The sequence below is a fragment of the Habropoda laboriosa genome, unplaced genomic scaffold (genome assembly GCF_001263275.1).
Source record: "Habropoda laboriosa isolate 0110345459 unplaced genomic scaffold, ASM126327v1 scaffold176, whole genome shotgun sequence".
Taxonomy (NCBI): Eukaryota; Metazoa; Arthropoda; class Insecta; order Hymenoptera; family Apidae; genus Habropoda; species Habropoda laboriosa.
This window is the reverse complement of record NW_017100321.1, coordinates 101,892-104,525: the sequence shown is the minus strand read 5'-3', so window position 1 is coordinate 104,525 and position 2,634 is coordinate 101,892. Positions and strand designations below refer to the sequence as shown.

The 2,634-nt window shown below is 47.8% G+C and overlaps 1 protein-coding gene across 2 annotated transcripts in view; it reads left to right on the top strand.

Moving 5' to 3' along the window:
• The window catches only part of LOC108574270 (protein SCAI), a 21,336-nt gene that overhangs the window by 15,336 nt on the left and 3,366 nt on the right, over positions 1 to 2,634 (top strand). For both annotated transcript variants that reach the window (XM_017936830.1, XM_017936831.1), the window contains exon 3: positions 1,888 to 2,301. In XM_017936830.1, coding sequence (XP_017792319.1) covers positions 1,888 to 2,301 — 414 coding nt within the window. The remainder of the gene's footprint in view (positions 1 to 1,887; positions 2,302 to 2,634) is intronic.

Genomic DNA, 2,634 nt, shown 5'->3' with positions numbered 1-2,634 from the left:
ACACACACACACACACAGTATCCACTAGATGAGCACTCGTGCCGCCTAAACGTTACACGTAAGACGCCTCTTCGAATAGAAAAGAAACAAAAAAAAACGCGAAAACGAGAGAGAGAGAGAGAGAGAGAGAGAGAGAAAGGGAGAGAAAAAAAGAAGAAAAGAATTCGTCGACACCGAAGGTCGACGATGTTGAAAAATTCAGCGGTGCTGACCACCAAAGGAACGCTCGGAAGCCGCTATTCAGAGCGCGGTGAGGTTACAAGCCGGTCGAGAAGGCGAAAACGGTCTTTCAACGAAAGTAGAGTAGCGCATCCGTGTCAAGGTCATTCCGCGATAGAGATTCCAGGCGGATTCTAAGTTTGCAATCAATATCGAAATACGAGAGAGCAGCGCGTCGATATCGGGGAAACCCAGCTGGCTCTACGTCCACTCGACGGTTCTTTGCCTCTTTTAAAGGCGAATCTCTGCACTCGGACTCGTTAAAATCTCATTTCCATCGTTACGATCGTTCTTTAAGGGATAAACGTTCCTATATTGGACGAGAAATGAATTTTTCTTTCTTCTTTTTTTCTTCATCTCTTTTCGTTCTTGTTCTATCAAAGAGAGAAGAAAGAGCAGACGACGCAACGGTGAAAAATTCGTGAGAAGAGAAAGGATCGTCTGCTACACATCGGTTTGTACAGTTTTCAAGTAGAACAGGTTGGCGATGGTCAGACTAACGCGGGAAACTAGGTGGAGTTTAAAATGGTCGGTTGGCACGTTCCAGAAAAGCACGATACAAATGACAATGTCGCGGCGCGCGATCTGGTACACGCGCAAATAAATCTTCCAAGGATACCGGGAACGATTTTGGTAACGGTCCAATTTCAAGAGCGGGTAAGCGGCCGAGTCTCGAAAACCGACACGGTCCGACGAGCCTCCTCCCGCTCATTGTTTCGGCGAAATGAAGCCCGGCACGGGAGCCGGCCGCGCGTGAACCGCCCGATGCAACTGATCGCTGCTTTATTTATAGGAACGATCCGACGCGAAACAAGGGCCTCACGCGAGATCCACGGGAGTTTCTCGCCTGGGGAATATGTACTTCGTTTTGTACGTACATCGTTGTCCAAGGGTTTTTTCGGTAGATGTTTGTACTTTGGAAAGGAAAGGGACAGTGTGCGAAGGAGTAGTATCTTGAGATTTCGAGATGAAAGCGGGAATTTTGCAAATTAGGAGTTTCCATTTTCCAACGTTCCAAATTTCGAATTTCAATCCTTCCAATTTCCAGTTTTTATGACATTTGGAGAATTTAGGGTAAGGGGAATGTAATGTTAATAAGGCGAGGTAAAGTGACCCTCTTTGATTTTCAAATTTTCAAATTTCATATTTCAAATTGCAAACTTCCAAATTTTTAATTTTCAACTTTCAAACTTTCAAATTTTCAAATTTCGACAATTCCTCAATTCCCAAAATCCCCGACATCAACTTCCAAAATTCCTCGCTCCACACCTCCAAATTTTATATTTTCAACTTTCGAATTTTCAAATTTCGACAATTCCTCAATTCCCAAAATCCCCAACATCAGCTTTCAAAATTCCTTTTTCCTCGTTCCACACTTCACCCCCGTCCTCCGAAATTCCCCTCTCCCCTTCTCGTCCACAATTCCACAAACCTGCATATCTCAACTGTCAAACCCGAAAACGCCGAAATTCCCTAAGCTTCGAAAACACCACCGTCCCGTTCTCTCCTCGATCAAACTCCAACCTACCCCTACTTCGAACACGACGAAGCCAAGGGGAGCGATGAAAAAAAGAAAAAAGAAAAACCATTCGTTCCGTCTATGCCAGACATCGCGCCGCTCCACGAAACCGGAATTGCACGATGTTGATAAACCTTACGATCTTGCAGTGGGGTACGACCTGGGTGGCGTGTCCACGTGCAGCAAGAGGGACCCGGAGCATGGGAAGAGGCCGACAGGTGGTAAGGAACCACACTGCCTCTACCCGGGTGACCTCTATCCGTTCACCAGGAAGCCTCTATTCGTGGTCGTCGACTCGGACAACAGCTTCGTGTTCCAACAGATACCGCGTTACTTCGGGCAACCGTTGATGGTGCTGATGTCGCCACAGGACACACCGCCTACGTTGCGCGACGTACGACACGGTGGCAGCTTGTTCACCCTGTTTCTCCACGCCCCCTTAGCCGCGTTTTGCCTTATATGCAACATCGGCAGCCTGGCCGTGCACCACTGGGAGCGGTGCCAGCGTTACATCGAGCGATTCGTCATAGAGGCCTGTCAGCTCGTCACGCGCTCCAGATGCGGTAAGGATCCAGGACGTTGTGTTTTTGTCGTCTGACACGGCTGCAAGAGAGCTTCTGCTCTTTTGTTCTCTCACTCCTACCATCACCACCATCACCATCGCTATCGTCATCTTTCCCTTCCTATCTCTCTCTCTCTCTTCTAATTGGATAGGGAGGAAGAAGGGAATGGGGGGTGGCAGATCGGTGAAACTTTCTTGGCTCTGGCTGGCTGCACTCGATACGCGCCTTGGACTACTACTCTGGCTGACGAGAATCGCTTTTGGAAATTTATCAGAAACGGGGTTTTATTGGAACAGGAAGGCGAATTTCTGGGAACATGTGTCGGTAATGTTT